The sequence below is a fragment of the Ursus americanus genome, chromosome 3 (genome assembly GCF_024610735.1).
Source record: "Ursus americanus isolate L20-20 chromosome 3, mUrsAme1.1.p, whole genome shotgun sequence".
In the NCBI taxonomy this organism is placed as follows: domain Eukaryota; kingdom Metazoa; phylum Chordata; class Mammalia; order Carnivora; family Ursidae; genus Ursus; species Ursus americanus.
The window spans coordinates 11,587,082-11,609,664 of record NC_142129.1 but is presented as its reverse complement, the minus strand read 5'-3'; the positions used below and the strand labels follow the sequence as shown (position 1 = coordinate 11,609,664).

Below are 22,583 nucleotides of genomic sequence, written 5' to 3'. Positions count from 1 at the left end.
GAGGCGTTATGGGACTAAATGTGATACTAACACTTTCAGGACATATTGCAATTCTGCCTGCTCTTGTTTTTCCTAAGCTTCTCTTTCCCTCTGCAATATTAAAATCCTCCCAAGCGTTTCATTTGTTTTAGAGGCAAGGAGGTGGTGAAAAAGCCGTGAGCTTGTGCTGCATTCTCGAGGAGAGGAAACTCAAGATGGATGATGGCCACAAAGTAGATGGGGCTCTTTCTGGCGCTGATGGGAGAGACATGGGGTAAAGTGGGAATTCACTTGGGGTTCTGCATTCCATCCAAGTGCATATTTAAGTATAAGCTTTACCACAGCCTCTTCCTCATCCCCTATTCTTTTTCTAATTTTTTATTTTTTTTTAAAGATTATATTTATTTGAGAGAGAGAGTGTGAGTGAGTGAGAGAGATGACACAAGCTTGGCAGGGGGAGGCAGAGAGAGAAGCAGACTCCCCGCTGAGCAGGGAGCCCAATGCGGGGCTCCATCCCAGGATCCTGGGATCATTAACCCACTGAGCCACCCAGGCACCCCACCCCCACCCCCCAATCTTAACTGATCTCAGTCCAGAGTAAAAATAAAACCAATTTGCAATCGTCCTGTTATTTCATTGATTTCTAGAGTGGTGACATGAAATCGTGGAGTGGTCAGTTGTGAAGGGGCTGTGACTCAGAATTCCTTATGCTAATATTTGCGTGTGTCTCATGAGAAATCCTTGTGCTTCTACCTTAACTTGTTTGCTTGACTGCCTCAGAAGATAATATTGCTAACCTGAGAAGTTAATACGCTCCATTAGTGCTTGGGCAGGTAGAAGGGAGGGAGAGAACAAATGTGTCTCAGTGAACTGGGACACGTCAGAAATTTAATAAGAACAAGTTGAGACAAGTGTTAAATACCAGAATCCCCCGGGAGAGCAGTGAGAGCATGGTCCTTGTCAAAATGTTTACTGGTTAGACCATAGGAAGAGAAGAGGGCGTGGTAGACTATGTTGTGAAGTCAATTTTTGTGTAGCTAGTATGAGAGAGGAAAGGGCTAAAATAAACCATCAGCTTTGTCTTCTGGATTGGGCTAACATAGTGTATTTGAAAAACTTACAATTTTATTGCCAGTCTAGGCTGGGAGTTCTGGGAAACCTCTAGAGAGGGCTGGAATGTACATTGGCATAACCCACACTTACAGTTTAAGCTACTGGTCCTGTGGTCCAGAAGTAATACTACCTTGTTGTCTTGTAAAAGAAGTATTTGATAAGTATGGGCCTTATTAATTGAGCATAAATTGAATTCCTTTTAAATTTTGCTTTGAAAAAGTTTTTAATGAAAGGGATTCTAATAGGGCAATACATACTTTTTTTGAAGTTCCAGTTAGAAAGTTACTGTTACAAATGTATACACACAGAAACATGCGTGTTTGAACATACAGATACAACCACCTCTGCTGAGAAATTAATGTACACATCTCCAAATACATCCCCTCGTTTGGAAGGTATCCAGGCCCTGGTCCTAAAATCTGAGCGCCACCTGGTGAGGAGAAGTAGGTATTTGCAACTGTATCTCCAGGTATGCCATCAACAGCCAATTTACCCCTTATAAAATAATCTTAGAATACCATGGGAATAATTATCAGTATTATATGAAAGGGACAGTGATTTTCATTATTATGAAAATGGGTGGCTGTAGGCCAGAAAGTAGCTTTTATAGCTTGCCAATGTTATCCCCGCTGTGACAGCATCTGACGGGAGGAAGGGAAGGTCCAGGTGGGAACGAAGGGAGGGAGGGAGGGGCTTGCCATGGTGTGGTGAAGGCTTGTCCTACTTTTCTTGCTTCACTTCTGGATACGTGAAAAAAGCAGGAACCAAGTCACCTGGGAAGTGCTGGCTGGAGGAGAGGACAATCATTCTTTGCAACACATCTGTCAGGTGCAAAGTGGAGAGAGATGTTTCTCCACTCCCTTTCAGCCCTCTTACCCTTAAGCTGCCCTGACATCTGGGCAAGCACAGGGAAGAAAGGGTGGCAATGGTGTTTCTCTTTTCTCTTCTTTCTTTCCCTCTCCTGCCCTTCCTTCCTCTCCCTCCCTCTCTTCTTTCTATCTTTTAAAATAATTATCTGGAAGCACTGTTTATGATACCAAAATCAAAACCTGTACTTATTATACTGGGTGTTTTATTTACTTAGAAAATTTTTTTAAAGCCAGAATTTATTTTTCCTTAAAAATGCTCGGGAGACTAAAGGTCCAAAAATCCAAAGATGCCCAGATTTTATTGAAGATGATACTGAGGTGGTATTGGTTTCTCTGTTGCTAAAGCCTCAATTTGATCCTGGTTAATTATATGCCCCAATAATTCTTCTGGCTGGGCAGTGAGAAAGTTCCCGTTTGTTTCTGAGAGTCACTGAGGGTTGGTGGAAAGGAGGTTTAGGAGCCTTTGGATTCAAATTGATTTGGAGTAGAATTCTGGGTTTCTGCCTCCTAGGTGCAAGCCTGTGGGCATTTTTTTAAAAAAAGATTTTATTTATTTATTTGACAGAGAGACAGCGAGAGAGGGAACCCAAGCAGGGGGAGTGGGAGAGGAAGAAGCAGGCTCCCCGCTGAGCTAGGATGTGGGGCTCCATCCCAGGACCCTGGGATTATGACCTGAGCCGAAGGCAGACGCTTAACGACAGAGCCACCCAGGTGCCCCTGTGGGCATTTTTTGTACCTCTCTGAGACTTAGACTTCCTCTCATGCAGGCGGTTCATTTACCTTCTGGGAGCACCATGTGTGCACCCAAGTGGAAGGCAGCTCCCATAAGCCCTCAGGTGGAGGTGGGAGCAGACAGCCATGGGAATACAGGAGGCCGATTTTGACAGGAACAGCATCCTGCCAAAGGAAAAGGTGGCCTTTGTGTTGGGCCACAAGTAGAATGAAGTAGAATAACTTCAGTAGGGCAGTTTATTCATTCATCTAACAAAAATGTATTCAGCTTCTACTATGAGCCAGGCACTGTTCCAGGTGCTGGGATATACCTGTAAACAGGGAAAACAAACAAAAAAGACCTGTCCTCACTGAGTTTACATTTTAGGAGGAGGAGGAGCCAGGCAGTGCCCAAATAAATATGTTTTTCAGATGGTGAGAAATATAGGGAGAAAAAATTAAAACAGGGAAGGAGGTCGGGTTTTATGCGAGCTGGTCTCTATTGTATATAGATGAGGTTGAGTTTGGGGCAGAGAATTTAAGGAGAAGAGGAAATGTGCCATACAGATTCAGATCAGAGGGAAGAACAACCCGGGCAGAAAACAGCTCTGAAGCCCTGGGCAGGTGTATATGGAGGTTCAGCGAAGGGCAAGGAGACCAGTGTTTCAGATCAGAGCGAGAAGCTGGGAGAGTGGGATTGGAGAGGTGCTGGGAGGGGGATCAGCACACAGACGGAATTCCAAGCCATTTGAAAGACTTTCTGGCTTTTCCTTTGAGTAAGCTGGGGACCCTTAGAGTGGGTCAGTCAAAGAAGTGCACGCTCTGCCTGAGCTTTTCAAGGGGCTACTCTGGCTAGTGTGTGGAGAACAGATGGGAGTGGGGTGGGGGCAGAGCAGGGGCAAGTTAGGAGCCTCAGTCTTGGCCCCAGGGAGAGGTGGGAGGGCTGGAAGCAGAGTGCTTGTGGAAGGATGATGCAGGGGCTGGCGAGAATCATAGTGCAGCAAGCGCAGCCGTTTGACTCTAGAGTGGGAGGATGGCTTGATCAGGAAATGGTGCGCTACCTGTTGTGATGGGCTCGCTTGGGGTGAAGAGGGAGAGACAGGAGATAACCTCAACAAGGCAGGGTGGAATTGGCCTTGGTGATCAGCTTAGAGTTCGAACTTTCTTCTCTGTGTCACCTGGAGGCTGCAGAAGTTTTGAGCATGGGAGCCACGTGATCAGAGGAGGGTTTGAGCACTGGTGGACAACGAGGAGAGGCTACAGGTACAGGGGGAGGAGGGAAGCAGAGATAGTGGTCCAGGTAATGTGGTGTATCTCCCAATCGTATGGGGGCCCCCAATTGTGGGGTGGCGGATCTGGTGGAAGCCGGTGGCACAGGCGGTGAAAGATTCACCTAAGGCAGAACAAAAGAGATAGTATTGAATACACCTCAGGGAAGTGGAGTGCGGGACCACCCTGGAGAGACTGTAAGCGGTAAGGGGCTGTACTTACAGGGCGGAGTTGAGGGAACATGGGAATCTATGGAATTTCCCCTTTTTTGGTAATCTTAGGAACTGTGTCTGGTTGTAATTGGTCAGTTAGGGTGGCTGTTTCAAGGTAGGTCACTTTATGAGCCTGTTTGCATTCAGCTGGGGGTCGCTGTGGGCCCTTTTTCCTTGATCAAGTTTCCAGTGCTCACGCCTATTGCCTAAAAGTAGCCTCTACAGGTGAGAAATAATAAGAGCTCAGACTTGGGCAGGGAGTAGAAAGGATGTAGGAGTGACATTTTACTTATAGAATAACAGGGTGTGTTGGCCAGTTAGACAGGGAGGTAAGGGAAGTTCACCAATTCATATAGACTCATATTGGTGGGAGTCCTATTTTTTTATTTTAGAAAACTGTATCTCTGTGGAAGTTGGTGTGCTGGCAGGAATTTCTGCCCTCTGGAAAGTGCTTTAGAGATGATGATGAATTAGTATGATATTGCGGTATGTGGTAAGAAATATATATTTGGTCTCAGTCCCTTTTCTGGCACAGAACTCCTAAAAACATTGGAGTTTCTTGTGCTGAGAGCGATAAAGGTGTCTTTTGTCATGTTAATGATGACTTTTGGAAAGCTGCTTGTTCACGGTAGGGAGGGCTTGTTGCCAGGGGAATGATCCTGTGATCAGAGGGTCTGAACTTTCAGTCCCTCTCTGACCTCCAGGGAGGGGAGTGAGGCTGAAGGTTGAATCAGTGATCATGATTTAATCAGTCATGACTGTCTCAGGAAGCCTCCATAAAAACCAGGCCTTTGAGAGCTTCCAGGTTGGTGAATGCTTGGAAATGCCGGAAAGTGGTATGCCCAGAGGCAGTAAGGAAGCTCCGGGCCCCTTCCCACATTCCCTGCCCTATGCATCTCTTTCAGCTGGCTGTTCCTGAGTTATATCCTTTTATAAGAAACTGATAATCTAATAAGTAAACTCTTTTCCTGAGTTCTATGAGGCGCCCCCTGAGGAGGAACATGAAAACGCCTAATTTACAGCCAGTCTGTCAGGAGCACAGGTGGCAACTTGGACTTGCTTGGCATCTGAAGTGGGGGACAGTCTGGTGGGACTGAGTCAGTAACCTGTGGGATCTGACACTGTTTCTGGGTAGATAGTGTCAAAATCGAATGGAAAGACACCCAGCTGGTGTTGCAGACTTGCTTGGTTGTGTGGGGAAAAAGCCCACCCATCAGAGTTGGGTGCAGAATTGTAGTTTGAATTGGAATGGTTAATCAGGATTTTGTCTGGTGGAGTGGGGTGTGTAGCTGGGGAGCAGGAAAAGTTGGTGGCAGGTAAAACATGGGAGGTGAGAGGCAGGGAACCAGGGAGGCCAGGCAGAAGCTAGTTTGAGAGAGGACAAGAGAAGTCATAACATGGCAGGTGCCTTCCAGAGTAGAACGCTGATGAAAAATGGCCTGGATATTTGAAGGAGACATTTGTGAAGATGAGCAGCGAAGTACCATACGGGGGTGTGGCCTTTTTCTCTGTCTCCCCATAGAAACTAAGTCATTATGTGGGGCTTTTGGATTCAGATTCTTGGTTTTCTTGGAAGTGTAGGGTGCCAAGGACAGTTCCCCATGATCAGGTCAATCTTTTTGTTTGCTTTGCTGTTTGGTAAGAGGACGAAATGGTTGGAAATTTCAACTATGCCAGTATTTTTCTTTTTCTCTATTTAATGTGTTCTATTCCTGCCATCTGCTCTTCTAAGCCCATGTTTTGCTCTGTGCTCCTGCTCTGTGACGTAGGTTTTGCTTTATATCTCCCCACAGTCTAGCTGGATTGAAAATAAAGGTCACTGTCTGCGTGTCTTTGCTCTCCAGCTCTCTCCCTGGGTGCCGGGATCTTCAAAGTCCTCCCTGTGGGTCTGGCCTCCTGCCCAAAGGTGGTGTTTGTCCAGAAGAGGTGCCGAGTTTACTCAATTCTTCACTTGTGTTTTATTTCCTGGAGGATTTGTTGTGGTTCCCTCTTCCTTTTTCACTTTTCCAGCTTGAAATATATTTCTTGCTCTCATTTTGCAATTCTCAGAATCAAAGCAAAAACCAATAGATTAAAAGAAAAATGACATTAATTTTGTCATTATTGTGACTATTGTCACATTTATCACTAAGTCTTGAGGAAGCATCGAATTGTAAGGTGGTCTGTGGGAACAGCAGGGAGCAAGCATAATTGTTATCCAGAAAATCCTGGTCCTTAGGGAGTTGAGAGTTTGACAACAAGAACCATGGATATACTCATATACAATGGAAGTGCAAAATGTCCTAATTAAATTGGGTAATCCTGACTTCATTTTGCCTTTGATCCCCATCCTTTACTAGCTAGAAGACCGTCAGCAAGTCTTTTGAGCTCTTTTGGCTTTGAGTGGGGTAATAAGATCTTCCCTGAATGGGCCGGACCACATGATCTCCTAAAGGCCCCTCTTGTTGTAAGATCTTCAATTCTGTGAGTACTATTTATTAGGTCCCAGAAACAAGGTCAGAATCAATCCAGCATAATTTCAGCATTCCCACGTTTCATAGAAGAGTTCGGAGATAAGGCAGTCCTAAGGAAATGAGACCGTATGTAAGTCCCAATGCCACATAGTAAAGTGGTAGTGGTGGCTTCTCCAGATCTTGTGTGAGCTGTCATGGCACACTGGTCTTGTTATCAAGGAAGCTGCTTCTACCATCCTGGCCCTGACCTACTGTCTAAAGCATGTCTCCCGAGGGGAAAGAAGTTCCATAGGATCGATGACTTAAAGGCTTGACTTTCTAAGGTTGAGGGAAAGAGCATGTTCCTTGGAGGTGGGACTGTACTTCTAAGTCCAGGGGCCGCAGGGCACAGGTGGTGATGTGAGGACACGGGCGGGTGGAGCAGTGGCCAGGATGGACAGCAACAGCGGGGAACCCGACAGCTGCGGGAGCAGAACCTTGCACAGCTGTGTGGGGGCGAGGAGGCCCATGGGGGGCCGGGGGTGGAGACGCACAGACCAGACTGGCAGGGCATGCAGAGCATAGTGCCATTGAGATGCGTCATTTGCCCCCCAGGCTGTTGCGACCTGGGGAAATAGCTGTTACTACTACCGACAAATGTGTTTTTTTTTCTGTTAAGAACGTCTTCCAAACTGGGCTATGGGAATGCACTGCTCTGTTGACATAGGTGTCTCATCAAAGGGTGAGTTCCAGATTTTTTTTGTTGTACCTATTATTGACGGTAGGCCCAGTGAACTTTGGAGGGGGGCAGTTTTTGCTGACCGTAACCCCCCCACCCCAAGATCACTCTGATTTAGTCACATGGGATCATGGGATAGGTGCCTGCTTCTTCCGAGTGCATCAAGCCCTCTACGCTACCATGATGAAAGAAGGCCCAGGAGTTCCTCCCAACCCTCCTCTGATGTTCCTGCACCTTTGTGTTCTGTGTCTGGGGTGTCCTAATGCTTAATCCAGTCTTGGTCTGGTGCAGAAGGAGGGAGCCCAGTTTGACTCAGTCCTACCTGGATGGCTGCATGAAATTGGCTTTTCTATACTGGGTGAAGGTTTAAGACCTCCTTTATGGCTAATGGTGATAATGCAGTACCGTCCCCTGGAGTGGCAAACCTTTGATTGAAAAGTGGGACCCAAGTCATAGCTTTCCTATCTCTTGTGCAGAAGGATGCAGTAATCCAGGCATGGCTGACGACCAGTGCTGAGGGGTCAGGGCACTGCAGGAGGGCCTCAGAGAGCCCTGGGACTGCCTGCCACTGAGAAGTCCTTCTAGCAGGAGAGGCTGCTGCTGCACAGGGCCACTCTGAAGTTCAGGCTAAGAATACAGGAGTGACAACTGTGAGAACTTGGCCATAGCTTTTCTCCCCTGGCACTTCTTTTCAAATTTTTTGTTTTAGCAATTTTTAATTATGTTGCAGATGTCTGCATTCATTGCACATTCAAGCATTACAAATAAAATGGAAACCCATCCTGACTACCATTCCCGTTTCTATCCCCTTGTTATCGGCTCATTTTATAAACTTTCAGACATTTCCTCCATACATTCTTTCTCTTTATACATGTATATCATCATATATAGTTTTGTGATTTTGTGTGTATGTCTTTATATAAATTGGTATTACCTGTATATGCTGTATATGTTTACCTGAAATAGCTTTCTTTACTCCACTGTCTTAGAGACTTTTCCATATCAATTTATATAGATTTAGCTAATCCTTTTAACTCATGCAGAATATTCCATGGTATAATGTATCACTTTATTTAATTAAAGATACTCTGTCTGGACCAATGCTCCCTTTTTGTAAAATATTGGGAAATACCTCCTACATTATCCTGAAATGAAATTCATAAACAAGATGGCTTACTTAAAATATGACTTAAAATCTATACACTGTTCAAACTGTAGTAAAATGATAGAAGAGCAGTTTATAATAAACTAATATGTTATTGTGATGTATAAATGGCTCGTGCACACTACCACAGATGACGTCATAAAGTAGACAGATGCTTACACCCAGTTTGGACTTACGGGAAGGCTACAGCCCCACAGGAAGACAGATTTAGGTGTATTTGTTGCTGATTTAAATACTTGGGGTGATGTTGTTATTGATTTCAGGATTTCTCTGAGATGATGAACAACTTGTGGCAAAGATTCAAACTCAACAAAGTTCCGATGTGTCAGTTTTATTTGGTGGTTCCATTCTTAGAGAAAACTCATCGCATGTTAAAGTTGTACAAAAATTACTTTGTGTTCATATATAACTGAGTTAAATTCTTGTCTCAGATGTTCTTCACCTACAGGAGTGTCTGGGAGGACACCCAAAGTTCTTGCTGGCTGGGAAAATTCTTCATCATGCAGGGTACCTCATGGCATCCCACCAATAAATGCCAGTAGTAACCCCAAAGATGGCGCACATCTAAACACCCACACGAATTTCCCAAGTATCTTTTAGAGAGGGTCACACTGTCCTCAGTAAGAGCCGCTGATCTGACAATGACATTTACACCTTTTTCTCTCTGGATTTTGGCTATTATAAACAGAGCAGTGAAGAATAGCCTTATATATGCTTTCTTATGCACACGTCAGAATAATTCTTCAGGGAGAGATACATCCCCAAGTCATTTCAACCAAGGTTGTTCACACGTCAGCTGGGTCATGAAGCGGGACTTTTCTAGAGGATGCTTATGTCTGTTCCACTATTCTCTTTTCTAGATGTTCTCTAGACCTGGGTCAGAGCGGGTTCCACTTCATGGAAAACCCAGAGCCATGCCTTCTTTCCATCTCTGGGAATGCAGCTCTCCTCTGGAGTAGGTCATTCTTACCTGTCCGTCTAAGGTAGGTGGCACATTCATGATGTCAAAGAGCCCACCTTCTTCTTCCAGAGAGGCTGTCCTCAGTGAGTGCGACTCCTCTGTCATAATGTACCCCACAATTTCTACTGTGAGAGGTGATCTCTGGTGGGACACCCTGCTGGTGGGGATGCCACTACTTGCCAGAATGAAAAGTTCGGAATAGGAGTAAAATATCAGGAACTATTAGGTTGATTTTTTAAAAAAATTAATGAGGTATCTTAATTGTGTGTATTGAAAATTATGAGTAGCTTGAAGGTGTTTCTTGGAGAGCTGGTGAAGTTGGACTTGTTCCCAGAGAGACTGATGGAAAAAAAAAAAGAGGCAGAGGTTCCCAGAGAGTGACTAGGAACAAGAGAGAGAAGGGTCAGAGATGTGGACTCAGGCTGGCAGGGAACTTGGAGGACATGTAGTCCGATTTTTGATGCCCTTTCCACAAGCGAGACCCCTTTCAAAAGCCTCAGATACAGCAGGTACTGCTGTATGTTCTAAGAAAAACAAGCAGGATTCCAGAACATTACAAAGAAGCTGTGAAGAGTTGAGATTTGTTCATAAGTAAGGAACAGAAAAGGCAATTTTTTTGTAAATGAGGAAAGACTTTGGAGCAGGAATGTCGTGGAAATAAGTTTCTCTTCAGAAAAGGAAACCAATAGACTGATAGCAGAGAGTTTGCATTGCATTTCTATTGCTTTGTCTCCATTATCTTTCCTAGATTGTGGCTCTTTTACTCAATCACTGATATACAGGGCATAGCCATGGACACAAATATTTTTATATATATTGCCTCATCTAATGTTCACAGGGTGGCGAGTATTTATGACTACAATCATACACACCCAGGTGGAAGAAGAGGAGGAGACAATCGTAGGTTACAGGTTGAGAAAGTGACAGAAATACAACCCAAGCTCAGGGCTTCCAAATCTGTATTATATGCCCTTTACAATAAACCAGCTCTAAATGAATGTGAACTTGTGGAATGTTCTGATGAACATCATGTTTTGGTAGCTTTCTTGGGAATGTCATGATATATTTTCTCAGATTCTCTAATGTTTGCCTGCTTGGGTGTATTTACTCGTTGTCGCCCGGTGGTAAATAAGAAATATGGGGAAGAGGGGAAACAGGAAGATGAGAAGACACTTGTTCATTATTCCAAACAGCGATCTTGGTTCAGAAATTTGAGACTCAGTTACTGAAAAACAGCAAGGAGATAAAGCTGGTTCCTTTTGGTCCCACCAGGTGCTGGGACACATTGTGTGGTGATGTGGCATCCTGGTCTCCCACTCAGGGCAAAGGCAGAGTGGCAATAGCCTCACTGTATTTTCCTGAGGAAAAACACAGAGGTATAGACAGTGTATCTAATAATAAAAAGCAAAATCTGGAACACATATGGCACCCCTGAATAAGATTAAATGAGAAAATGATGTATGCAAATGTGCTTAGCAGAATGCCAGCCACAATTAGGTTTTCAATGAATGTTGGTTCAATTTGAGATTGTATTTCTTTCCTAGAGCTCCCTACTTAATGCCTTGTGATTTAAAAAACAAAAACAAAACTCTCTTCTGACTTTTATTACCATGGTCTGATGGGGGAAAATGAACCAGTCTACCAACCTGCCTACCTGGGAGCCCAGGACCCAGTCCCTACTGGGTCCACACTCCCTCACCCAGTGTTCCTAGAACCATTCTCCAATCCTTCCCTAGGGTTACCCAGTTGGAAACTCGACCACTGCAGCCCACTGAAGTCCCTCTCTTTCCTTCATTTCTGCACATGCAGACAAAATGATGGGAGCTCTCTGAGGGGATTGTCAGGAGTCACTGGATGACTGGGAATGCGTTTTTGAGCTCCTTTATTGAGTTTAAGAGGAAACCCGTAAGCTCCCACACCATGGTGGGAACACAGTGGATGCTATGTTCTTCTTTTGCCTCTTTATTTTATCCCCCAATTCCCAGGACTGTCACACCACTAATCATGGTATATAGGTCAGCACATTTTGGCCTTATCCTAGGAAGTGTTTCATAATATGCTACCACCAACACTCCCTCCCCCCTCCCATGCCTCCTTCACCCCCTATGCCTCCAGGGAGGTGTATGATGAATGGTGGGTGGGGGTTGTTTGAGGATCCCAGGAGGGACAAGATGGAGGGGTGTGAAGAGAAAAAAAGTTAGGAGAACAATCACCATTTGAACAATGGAAAATCTTAGATTATGTTTTTTTTTTTTTTTTTTTAGCAGAATGATTAAGCCATTTTAGAAACATGACTCATATTGACTTCTGCCCTTTCTTCCTCCAAATGATTATGAAAAACACATACTTGGAAGATTTTAATAAGATTATGAGTAATATTAGATCATTATAATTCCTGTTTATGGAGGACAACAGTCCAATACTTAATTGCAAGAGGAACATGAATCTGTGCTTCTAGGAAGCACTGCTATTTACAAAAACCAAAGAGGAATAATTTAGCTACATTTGCTTCTAGCGCTCTCCTTGTTGTCTTTCCTTATTTTTTTTTCTTAAGATTTTTTCAAAGTTACATATACATCTAGTTTAGAGAGCTAGATATTTCTACCAGTTTGATTTGAAAAACAGTGGTTCTTGCTCCCATTCTCTTCCAAACCCCTCTTTCCCAAAGCAGCTGTTTTCACTGCGTTGAGCTGTGTGTGTGTGTGTGTGTGTGTGTCTTGTCTCTAAATTATATGCTTGTACTGCTACTTTTATTTCTTAGTCTCCGGCATACTTTCTGCTATGGAATACGAAAACTTAGTTCTTTTTTACCCCACTTCGATGGCAGACCCTTTCCGTCTCACATTTCAATGTCATTTTATTGCAATGTTGGGTAAATCGATATTCAGTATTTGAAATGTTATGACTGTCACTCAGCAAGAAATATACATTTGGTCCCTGCCTCTGGTTCCTGATACAGACCTACTAAAACACTTGTAATTTCCCGAGTGGTAGGCGTGCTAGGAGCATCTTTTGCTCCAACCTATGGTCTTTGACCCCAGTTCCTGAGCCAGAGCCTCTAAGACCCTTGGAATCTCTGGAGTGATAGAATGTCTTAATTTTTTTTTTCTTTAAGATTTATTTATTTATTTATTTGACAGAGAGAGAGGAAGAGAGAGAGAGCGAGAGAGCACACAAGCAGGGGTAGTGGCAGGCCGAGGGAGAGAGAACCAGGCTTCTCCCTGTGCAGGGAGCCCAATGTGGAGCTCCATCCCAGGACCCTGGGATCATGACCTGACCCAAAGGCAGATGGAAGGCAGCTGCTTAACTGAACCACCCAGGCGCCCCAGGAATGTCTTTTTGATGCTAATGACATGACTGGTGGCTGGAGGGACCTACGCATCAGAATGGAGCTGGTGATAGAAAGACCCAGACAAGACTAGAAGGTTGGAACTTTGAGCCTCACCTCCAGCCTCTGGACATTGAGTCAGTCACTGGTGGCCAATGATTTAATCAATTGTACCTACATAATGAAACCACCATAAAATCCCTAAACCAGGAGGTTCAGAGAGCTTCCTGGTTGGTGAACACATTCAAATGCCAGGAGGGTGGGGAACCCCAACTCCTTGGAGACAGAGGTTCCTGCACTTGGAACTCGTCTGGGTCTCACCCTATGTACCTCTTTATCTGGCTGTTCATCTAAATTGTTTGTAATAAACCAGTAAATGTAATTAAAGTGTTTCCCTGAGTTTTGTGAGATGCTATGGCAGATTATTGAACCTGAGGAGGAAGTGTAGGAACCTCCAACTTATAGCTGGTTGGTCAGAAGTACAAGTGACAACTTGAGGCTTGAGACTGGCATCTGAAGCAGGGCGCAGTCTTGTGGAACTGAGCCCTTAACCTGTGGGTCTGCACTAACTTGGAGTAATTAGTGTCAGAGTTGAATTGTAGGGTACCCAGTTAGTGGCTGGAGAGTTGGAGATTTGGTTGGTGTGAGATGCCCCACTCCCCCAGTTTGGTGTCTGGTGTTGTGAATAGAGAAACATGTTTTCTTTTAATGACCCTGTAAGTGTTATTAAAGAAAAAAAAATGTTATTTATGATGGAATGATGCATTCCACAGTTACTTTTTCTTTCCTGCACACATTTTTGTTTTCTGTTAGTAATTGCCTTGTTTTATTTGCTTTTTGCTTTCAAACTCTGTATCACTGGTCTAAGTCCTTCTCAGTAATTTCAGAAACATTTAATAGTCTAAGATTTTATTTGCCTGAGAAAGTCTCTCCTGGGGCCTCTTGTTCTGTTCCAGTCCGAAATTGTCCCCATGCTTGGTGTACCTCCCTCCGCCCTGGGATCTGCCTTTATAGTCGCTTCGGTGATCCCCTTTGCCACTCTCTCTCATCCTGGACCTCATATTATCTGTACCCCATGTCTTCCTTAATCATGCTATACTCTAGCTTTGGAGGAGTGGTTCCCAGAGAAAAATTCCACAGAAAGTAAGCTGTTTTTGAGAATTGGATTGTCTGAAAAGACTTTATTTTGTCCTTGCACTTGACTATCCAGAAAGGAAATTCTAGATCAGGGATGATTGTTGCAGTGTCTTTTAGCTTCCAAAATTACCTTTGAAAAGTCTAAAAAATACTTAAATTGCTAGTATTTTGAATGTGGCATCCTTTTCACTTCTCGCCCTCTTGAGAAGCTTGTAGATCTTCACCTTATGCTCAATATTCTGAAGCTTTATGATGGCCTAGATACTTGGAGGGCCCCTTTAAAAGGAAAAATTATGTCTTTTAGTTCTGGGAATTTTTCTTCAGTTATTTTGTTAGTGGGATTTTCCCCCTCCATTTATTATTTCTCTCCTTTTAGAATCTCTGTTAGTTGGAAGTTCGATATCCTGGATTAGCATTTTTGTTTTCTACCTATAGTTTCGTGGGGATTTTTGGCTCTGCTTTTTGAGATATTTCATAAATTTTATCTTCTGCCTCTTATACTGAGTTTTTAATTTCAGCTAATCATGTTTTTAATTTGGGTGAAATTTCAAAAAGTTTTGAATGTTTCCTTTTAATAATATCTTGTTATTTTATTTGTCTTTTGTTGCTTTGTTTTTGTTTTATCTTCCATCTTTTCTCAGATACTCCAAACTCCTTGTTTTCCACTCATGTTGAGTAAGGGATGGAGGACTGACTGGAAACTATGAACTTGTGAATGGGACTTGTTGACCCCAGGCTTCACTGTAGAATGTTGGCGGGGCTAATTATTTGAGGAATCTCTGATAGTGTCTTTAGATCTTTTTCTTGGGATGCTTGGATTCTTAGAAAAGTCTACACTCGTTTCATGCTTGGAAGCAGAAGGCCTGGGTTTCAGTGTTCTGGAACCCAAGTGAGGGAAAAATGTTAGTTTACCTAATTTGTCATTTTCAGTGTACCCTTACCTCAGAGTACCCTTACCTCAGATGTGTTTGGTGTTCACCCAGCTCAGAGACCCTGTTTTATCCTCTCTGGGGAATAACCTTCAGTCTTTCCCCTAGGGCTGGGGAAGAGTGGTTGCCCAGTTATGCAAAAGGGGGGAAGTAATCTGGAAATCTGAATCTTAAACTGACTCATGACCAATGTTTAGCAAGTTTTTTCCAGAGGCACCTGGTACTGAAAATCCTGAATAAAAGTCAGGTTCATTCTTGACTTTTCCTTTTGCTTGCATAGGATTTAGTTTTCTCAGATCTGCTATGTTTTTGGTTACTCGTCCATTTACTTTCCAGCTTCTCAAGTGTTTTTTTTTCTCTTCCCTCGTTCTGTTATTGTAGATGGAAGGCTTGAAAAATAATTTCTAAAAATCTCTGTATAGTCAATTTAGAAGAGTTTTGGGGAGGGGGGTGAAAGAAGATGCAGGGATTCAATCTCTTTCCCTCTTTGACTTTTGATCTAGGACATCAGCTCCAAATTTGCTTTTTGTGGTGGAGTCCTGTCTTTAACTGAGACCTCAGCAAAAACAAAATAAAACAAACAAAATATATGTATATACACACACAAATACACACACACACACACACACACACACACATACACTAGTATATAAATTAGATATGAGAAAAACTACTCTGCTTTTTTTTTTTTTAAGATTTATTTATTTATTTGAGAGAGTGAGATAAAGAGCAAGCATGCATGCACAAGGTGGGAGACGGACAAACAGACTCCATCCATGACCCTGAGATCATGACCTGCGCTAAAATCAAGAGTCGGAGGCTTAACTGACTGAGCCACCCAGGCGCCCCAAAGCTGCTCCGAAAAGGAAGTCGGTGCCTGGGGTTGCACTTCTTTAGTTCTCATCTTGCGCCTTCTCTACCATGTGAACCCCCTGCAAGGCATGGTTTGTAAACTGCTGATTTAGGAGTTCAACATGATTTATCCTTCTACCAGATACTAGACATTTAAGTGAAGTTTATGGCATTATGGAAGGAGCATTGATTTATCCCTTTAGAGATTAATTTTATTGCTCTCCATTGCTCAAATGGTGCAAATCAGAGAGGAAAAAAAAAAAAAACCGAATCCAGAATTTTTTGAATTCGAATAAAATTGGACTCTGGGCCTCCTTGCAGACAAACTTTATCATTGCAAAAATAGCTTTAATATGCTATTTTCTTTTTAGTTGAAAGGAAAGTGCATAAATTTACCTGAATATTAGTCAATATTTAACTATGCTTATACATTTTGATAATCAAGGTTATTATAAACTCATGTTTACTTTTAGAAAGCTACAATTCTATTTTATACTGGATTGCTAGTACATTCAATGCTTTATTCAAAATTATTTACCTGAAGATATGAGTGAGAGGAGGTCTATAGGGTTAGAAGAATATTTCAAGCTTATTCTGCCAGGAAATCATTATTAAATTAGTGAATAATTTGGCTTCGTGTTTATGCACAGTGTAGCCTTTAAAAACATTGTTATTTCCTTCCTCCTCCCTCTCTCCCTGGCACAGACCACCAATTACCTGATGAAAGCATGGGAGAATGTGGAAGTGTTTGGACACTGCAGGTCACTCAAAGGTGCAGTGGGGAATGGATTTACAAATGCTGTTAAATGAGATATGTATTTTCACATGTCACTAAGGTGACCCAGTGTGTTTTTTAGTGTAATAAGAAAAAAATAAAACAAAAAAAACTCCCTCATTAATGGAAGCCAAAAAAATCCTTTACTAGTGTAGAGAGTCAAAATGAAGAAAGTGTAGTTAGATCTCTTCAGAATCATCCACTTGAATCTGGCTGTCTGCTGTTATGTGTTGACACCAGCAAAATTTCACAGGGGACTCAGGCATCATGCTAAAAATTTTTTGACAATTGTGCTACCAAAGCATTCATTGGTTTTATTTTCACCCATGAGACACCTTTAGAAAACAGAAACATGCCCCAAACTGTGGTGAGAAACATGTGGTATTTTGATTGGTGTTGCATATTGGAAGGAGTCTCAAAAACAGTGAAAAGAGTTGTCCTGCTTGTGGCCTCTTTTGGAGGCAGACTGTGCATGGAACATGGGACCTCTCTAAGCCACATCTAATGGAGCACTGAGAGATGGATGAACAGGTGCCTGTGGAAGGATACTCTTTCAACCTGCTTACAGAGGAGTATGGAAACAAAATAAAACGTCACTTGTAGAGACGTCAACTGTAGAAAAGAAAGAGTCCTGGGAAAACCATTTCTGGCAGAGTATTTGCTTTAATGACTGTGCAAGTCACAAGGTCACCTCTGAGTACATGGGATACTTGGTTACGTGTGATCGCAACAGGGCGTGTTGCGTGCCAGGGCCTCAACTTGCTTCTTGATGACATCATGAAGCTGGCCTTTCACCAATAAGGTTCCAAGAAGAGCCAAAATATTGTGAAACTTGCAGGAGCCACTCATTGCTGCTGTCTTCAAGGAGAAGGCAGGGGAAAACATGCAAAGAACTAAATTAAGTCATTGAAGCTGAGTTGCAAAACCATTGATTAGAGTGGATTATCTGCTCTTTGGCGATCTTTTGAGAAAATGGAAGCAGCTCTTCAAGCAAATGCCACGTTTGAGAGGTAGCCAAAACTCTTTTTCCTGAGGTTTCTATAAATGTTTATTCTTGTTTTTATTCTTTTTCATCTTTCACAATAGACCTCTCACTGTGGAGTTTTGAGTGAGACCATGTCGAGTGGGAGAGAAGGCCTTTATTTGTGAGTGGCCTTGGGGACGACCGTGACTCCAGGATCTTTGATATTGGAAGAGGAGACTTCCTTCCCTGCTTCTGCTCCTCCACCTCTCCTTCCTTCTGTCCTCCTCTCTCTTCCCTCTTTCCCCTTTGTTTTTTTCTTTTTCGTGTTTCTAACCATTCTTGCCCCTTTAAAACCCACCTCAGTTGGGTCCTTTCTCGTTGCTCCCTGATCTGGACCAGTGTCCCTGTGTGGTTGGCCATGGAGGCAAAATGTAATATGTGTAATCACCTTATAAACGACAAGGTGTTCTAACAAGTTGGTTGTTATTCTCTTACTGTCCCCCCACTTCCACCCCATGGGCTTGCTCTGAGCTCCTTTTTCATGCCAACTCTTGCTTCCCTGGCTCCAGTTGTATGTCCATTCTGGATCTGGTCTCCCAATTTCCCTTCTCTGTCTTTCCCTTCTCATGACTTACCTACTCTCTCATTCCCTCAGAGTCTTCTTAGGAAAGGAGTGATTTTGGTTTGCTAAGCACATTGAAACTAAGGCATTAATGGCTAACAGATTTGTTGTTAACACATCAAGGAAATTCACATTTTAACTGAAGACTCCTCAAACTTCAATATGGAGCCTGCCAGTGAAATTTTAGGCAGCATGAACAGTCAGTGGAGGAGAAAATGAGCCTTTTCCTGGTGCTTGTGCATATGGATGGTTTCTTACTCCACCCATTCAAGAGATGGGCCTAACTGTAATGTGTACAGACTAGTGAATAAAATATTAAACCGGAACATGAAGGGTCAGGGGAGGTTTGTGGTTAGGGGAGCCGAACAGGGATAAGAGCATCTTTTAAATAAAAGTTAGGGAAAAAAATAATATGGTTAAGAAAGAAAATACAACATATGAGTATTTTCACCCATGGAGCCTCTCTTCTGTTAACATTTTCCTGCCTCTGGCTCTGGTAAGAAGCAGGCAAATACAGGTTAGGCAAATATAGACAGTGAATCGTTGAGTTGGGAGTGATTTGCATGCCAAGAGGGATCACAGGGATCCTCTTTTCAAATCCTGTGGGACTGGAGGTGTTTGCTGGCAGCTAGACTTTTGTGTGATTCCAAGGAGAGAGCTTTTTGGATCTCTGGTCTCAACAGAGTGGCTTGGCCAGAGAGTCCACTTTTCCTTGTGGATGCATCTCAGTGTGAGCAGTGGCTTCTGGAGAGGATGCCCTCCTCACCTGCATTGATCTTCATGGTCATCTTCTTCCTGGAGTCATTGGCTGCAATGTTGCAGAATGGCTTCATGGTTACTGTGTTGGGCATGGAGTGGGTGCGACGCCGGATGCTGCCCGCAGGTGACATGATTGTGGCCTCTCTGGCCGCCTCCCGGTTCTGCCTACATGGGGTGGCCATCCTGAACAACCTCTTGACCTTCTTTGAAATGGACTATTACCAGACCCCCTGGAACTTCATCAACACTCTCACTTCCTGGCTCACTGCCTGGCTTGCCATCTTCTACTGTGTGAAGATCGCCCTCTTCTCCCACCCTGTCTTCTTCTGGCTGAAGTGGAGGATTTCTCGGTCAGTGCCCAGGCTGCTGCTGGGCTCCCTGGTCTTGGCTGGTCTGACAGTCATCTCATCAGCCATTGGGACTAGAATTTTTATGCAGATGATTGCATCCCAGAGTTCCCAAGGAAACAGCACCCTGGCTGATACAGTACAGTCCTTCTATTGGTGTTTTACTGTACCTCATACAATGCTTACGTTGTCAATCCCATTCCTCCTGTTCTTGGTGTCCACGTTCTTTCTCATGTTCTCACTGTGCCAGCACTTGAGGCGGATGAGGGACCATAGACTGAGCCCATGTGATCCTAGTATCCAGGCTCACACCAGGGCCCTGAAGTCACTTGTCTTCTTCCTTGTCTTCTATACATCATATTTCCTGTCTCTGATTGTTGTTGTTATGAAAATCACAATCTTCCAGAGTCACTGGTACTGGGCCTGGGAAATGGTAACCTATGCAGGCATCTGTCTGCACTCCAGCATCCTGGTGGTAAGCAGCCCCAAGCTGAGAAAGGTCCTGAAGACCAGGCTTTGGAAAGCTCTGGACAAAGGATGGTCTGTCTCAAGTTATCAGTATCAATAATCACTATTTGTGGACAAGCCCATGAGTGGTGAGAACCTGTAAAGTTTGGGCACTGTCCTTCTCTCTTTTCATTTCTCTCTTTCTTTCCTACTCCTTCCATGCCCTGTTAATTCTTTTTGCACCCCTCTGTGTTCCTGCCATCCCGTCTATTGCTCCTAGTACCCAGTGTGGGTCCCAAACCACCCTAGGCTAGGATGTTGGCCTCATAGACTCTCACACTCTCTATATGAGCAGCCATTAGAAAGTTCTCCAAGCATCCTTTGGGTCTGACTGCTTTATGGAGACCTGTAACGGTTGTCGGCTGTCTCTGTGGTCAACCTGAAGTGTTTTTTTAATGGTGGTATAGATTGTCCCACACCATTCCACACACAACTGCCCTCCTCATTACTGTTCTGTTGTCAGCTCAGTCTCTCCACTCCAGCCCAGTAAAGATTCTTTCCATTTCCCCACATCTCCACACCTTCTCTACTCTAGCCTGTGGTCACTTGGCCCATTTGGAGCTTCCTTCTTTCCTTTGTCTGCCAGTCTTGTCCCTTCCCTTCTTTTGTGCCCTGGTTATGATTGATTCCACCCATGGAGTCTTTTCAGTTTGATCCCATGAAAGGCGGAGGGCATGTAGGAGTTTCCCGCCACTCTAGGCCCTGCCCATGATTTTGCATGTTTGCTATATGTTGAATTAAAGGGAATTGTCCGATGTGGTAATGCTTTTAGGTTTTAGCCAACAGAAGATAGAAAAGGAAAACAAAATACATTTGCTATTGTTCTTGATTTGATAATCTTACCCTTCCTGTCTGCTCACCCAGGAGGTGAATCCTGAATGCCGATGCCTAGCACGGTAGTCTCCAAATTGGGGTGTTTGCTTCCCAGGGTTGTGTGCACAGTGATCCACTGAATGTGGAAAGAAAAGTGTGGCAACTCTGATTTCCACTTATTTTTTTATCTCATCCTTTTAGTTCCTTTTTTTGTGTGTGTATATTTTATGATGTACAGAATGTATTAGTAGAGTACACATGCATGTAGTTAAATTAAATATGCATATGGTTGGATGCATGCTCATACATTTTTTTTTTTTTTTTTGCTGATGGAATTAATTTTAAAAACATACGTAGACCAAAAGACTAGAAAAGGGTTGAGTGGGAGCAATGAAGGCAAGAGCATCAGTGGTATCTGTATCCGCAGACCACTTATCTGGAAGCACCTGGAAGACTGCCTTTCCATGTCTACTGTTCCCTGGAACAGTAGAATTCCAGAACTGTACTCAATGTCTTGGGTGGAGAGAGGATGATGATGTGACTCTTATGTCCTGAAATATGTTCACAGCTCTTTGAGTTATGCCAGGTCTAGTGGGCTAATCTCAGGACTTCTTGATTGGTTGATGTTCTTAACTTCCTTTTCCTAGGTTTTAGCTCATAAGAGCCCCCAAACCCTTGGTGGCTCCATCTTGACCAAAAACATAACCCAGTATCTCATCCTGACTTTCAAGGCTCTCTGTGGATGCTTCCCAGCCTGATATGCCACCATTCCCTTTGCTGTAGCCAAACTTGTCTGATGATTCACTAGACATAATGACAGTTCCTTCTCCTTCACTGACCCATGTCTCCTTCCTCGCAACATACAAGACAGTGTCTTTCTCATACCTCGATGAAGGCTCTGCTGCTGCTGCTCTGAGCTCTTCTCAGAATTCTTGGTGGGAATAGGATGCCACATAACACTTCCAACTGCAGCCTGGGAGTCCTCCCACTTTATCCCTCTCAGAGAGAGTCCTTGTGGTATGTATTTCCCACATAGAGAATCTACTACAGATTCCTACCTGTACCATCCCCACCATTACACGTATAAAGACCAGCTGTGAAAACTCAAAATTCTCAGATCTGGCTTCCCCCTAAGAAGATAAATCTGAATATGAGGAAGTAAAATGCAGTGAACAAATAAGAAGCACAAACAACAGAAGAATCACTATAAAACACATTGCATATTTAAATACAAATGGTTATTTACCTTTTGGGATTAGCTTAATCTGCACAAAGTATGTGGCCAGTTAATGTTGTGGTTTATGATTGGTACATGAAAACACTTTGAGGGCAGGTACCTAGTTCACTGTTGTAGCCCCAGTGCCTTTCACAGGGTCCTTATGACATGGGAGATGCATCGTAAATTGTTAAATGAATTGAAGGTTAGGACACATCGTTCCAATTGTATAAGCCATCAAAAATGTAGGAAGTGGATGGGAAGGATGAGCTTCCATACTGAGAGGTCTGTGGCTGGCCAAACTCTATAACTAGGAGTTCAAAGTTTGCTCCGTTGCTCCAGGGTCCAGTAGGAAATGGCCAAATGTCAGCCAGAGGAACAAGGCCAAGGAAGAGAGCAGTTGGGAACTCTATCTCCTGAAGATTTGCATCTTCACAGAAAGGCAAGGTGAAAAAATACCTTAGTTCACCATCTCTCCTTTCTCTAGGAGCACAGTATTCAGTGTAGCAAGGGTTCTGTGTTGGAAGAACAATTCTGCCTGGATCTTTGTCGCAGGTGGACTGGGAACTGGAAAGAGATCATGTGTTTTCTGCATTCTGCTCTCTCTTTACAGGGTTGTATGCATGGAACTGGTAGGATATAGTGCTGTCCAGAACAGGAATGTACTATAAAATACTCCCTCACTCTCATGTTACTTTATCTTGAGCCTTTATTATTGCCATATATGACCCAGAATAATTTCTGTTTGCCTATCTCCCTGTACACACATTAATTTGCTTACCACTCACCTGCGTAAGTACTCACCTAATTGCTGATTTTTTTTGACTCTTTGAACATCATTCCTATGAAAAACATAACCTTTGCCTACTTTGCCTTCCTCTGGT

The 22,583-nt window shown here is 43.4% G+C and overlaps 1 protein-coding gene across 1 annotated transcript; it reads left to right on the top strand.

Annotated features, from left to right (window-relative positions):
• The first annotated feature begins 18,810 nt into the window (after window positions 1-18,810).
• On the top strand, window positions 18,811-19,731 carry LOC123789643 (taste receptor type 2 member 143-like). The gene has a single exon (XM_045793683.1). It carries the CDS (start codon window positions 18,811-18,813, stop codon window positions 19,729-19,731), a length of 921 nt encoding a protein of 306 aa, XP_045649639.1.
• Window positions 19,732-22,583: the final 2,852 nt, after the last annotated feature.

Coding starts and splice junctions, on each gene's coding strand:
- LOC123789643 (XM_045793683.1), top strand. CDS start 18,811: ATGCCCTCCTCACCTGCATTGATCTTCATGGTCATCTTCTTCCTGGAG.